This window comes from Austrofundulus limnaeus, unplaced genomic scaffold (genome assembly GCF_001266775.1).
Source record: "Austrofundulus limnaeus strain Quisiro unplaced genomic scaffold, Austrofundulus_limnaeus-1.0 Scaffold399, whole genome shotgun sequence".
NCBI classification, from domain to species: domain Eukaryota; kingdom Metazoa; phylum Chordata; class Actinopteri; order Cyprinodontiformes; family Rivulidae; genus Austrofundulus; species Austrofundulus limnaeus.
The window spans coordinates 427,423-428,702 of record NW_013952801.1 but is presented as its reverse complement, the minus strand read 5'-3'; the positions used below and the strand labels follow the sequence as shown (position 1 = coordinate 428,702).

Here is a 1,280-nt window from a genome sequence, read left to right as displayed (position 1 = left end):
TTGTATATGTATATCAAAAGTTGTTTGAGAAGGAATTGAAGCTTTTAATTTGTTTTGTTTTTTGATTATTATTGCTTGAAATTAATTTTGGAAAAAAGGGGAAGATATAAGGTTTTTTTTCTTCTTCCTGCCTCCTTTCATTTCAGTTGGGATTTGTGTTTTTTGTTGTGTATAATATTTTTTGTTTTGTTTTTGTTTTTTAAATGAAATGAATAAAGGTTTGAATAGAATAGAAACTTACTGAGGTCCGTTCACTCTTGTGTTTTGGCTTTATTTCCACTGTAACAGGAACACAGGAGGAGAGAAGGGTCTTTAAATACGCCCTTGACAACCTAGAGAATGAAGCGACAGGAAGGCTGTACGCTGGCAATGGTTTCGGAGGTCGAAATGCTCCAACGTGCCCGTTTGATTCACCACAGCTCCTGCTTCGATTTGAAGAAGTAAGTCTGACATTATTACAGCTCTCTGCTGTGTTCAGCTGGTTGTTGTCAGAGTTTTATGTACTGAAGCTTTAAGATGCTAAAATAAGTTTCACAAATCAGAGGTTTATAGTAACTAAGTACATTTACTTTGTTAAAGTACTTAAGTAATTTTTTGAGGATTTGTAATTTTACCAAGTATTATTTAAAATTATGACTTTTACTTTTACTTACCGTATTTATTCAAGTATAATACATAAAATTTAATCCATAAAATCATGCACAAAGTTGGGAGGTAGTACTATACTCGGATAAATATTTTTGCTGATGTATTTTAACTGAAATATCTGCCTCATTCTCAAAATCCCTGAGTCCAGAAATGAAACCATGTCATAAAAAGCGGTTGAAGCGAGCTCACCTCTAACACTCCTTCATGCCTCCGAGCGAGATAGTAACAGATCCAAGCAGCAACACGATGTGAAAAAAAAAAAGGAAAAAATCCAGTCCTGCATAACGAACTAATGATATTAATGTGCGACCGGCAGCTCCTGGAACAACAACAAACACATGGTCAGCTGTAATGGCTGCCGTCTACCTGAAAAAAGTTTCCCCACCAGAGGGGGCGCTCATGAGACACAGAGGATTGTTGTTGAGTGGGATTCTGATGCCTTTATTACAGAGGAGGAATGCTATTTATTTTATTTATTTACCGTTATTTTACCAGGCAAGTCCCATTGAGATCTCAGATCTCTTTTTCAAGGGCCGCCTTGAATACCAGAAACTTTTAATGATACTGATGATGGTGAGACTGATTTTGAAGGCTTTTAATTCTGCTTCATCCACTCTTGTTAGAGCCACATA

The 1,280-nt window shown here is 36.1% G+C and overlaps 1 protein-coding gene across 1 annotated transcript in view; it reads left to right on the top strand.

Annotated features, from left to right (window-relative positions):
- tgm8 (transglutaminase 8) overlaps positions 1-1,280 on the top strand; it is a gene marked incomplete at its 5' end in the record, with an annotated part of 12,026 nt that overhangs the window by 3,950 nt on the left and 6,796 nt on the right. Inside the window, 1 exon segment of the mRNA XM_014023966.1 lies at positions 289-440. Coding sequence (XP_013879420.1) covers positions 289-440 — 152 coding nt within the window.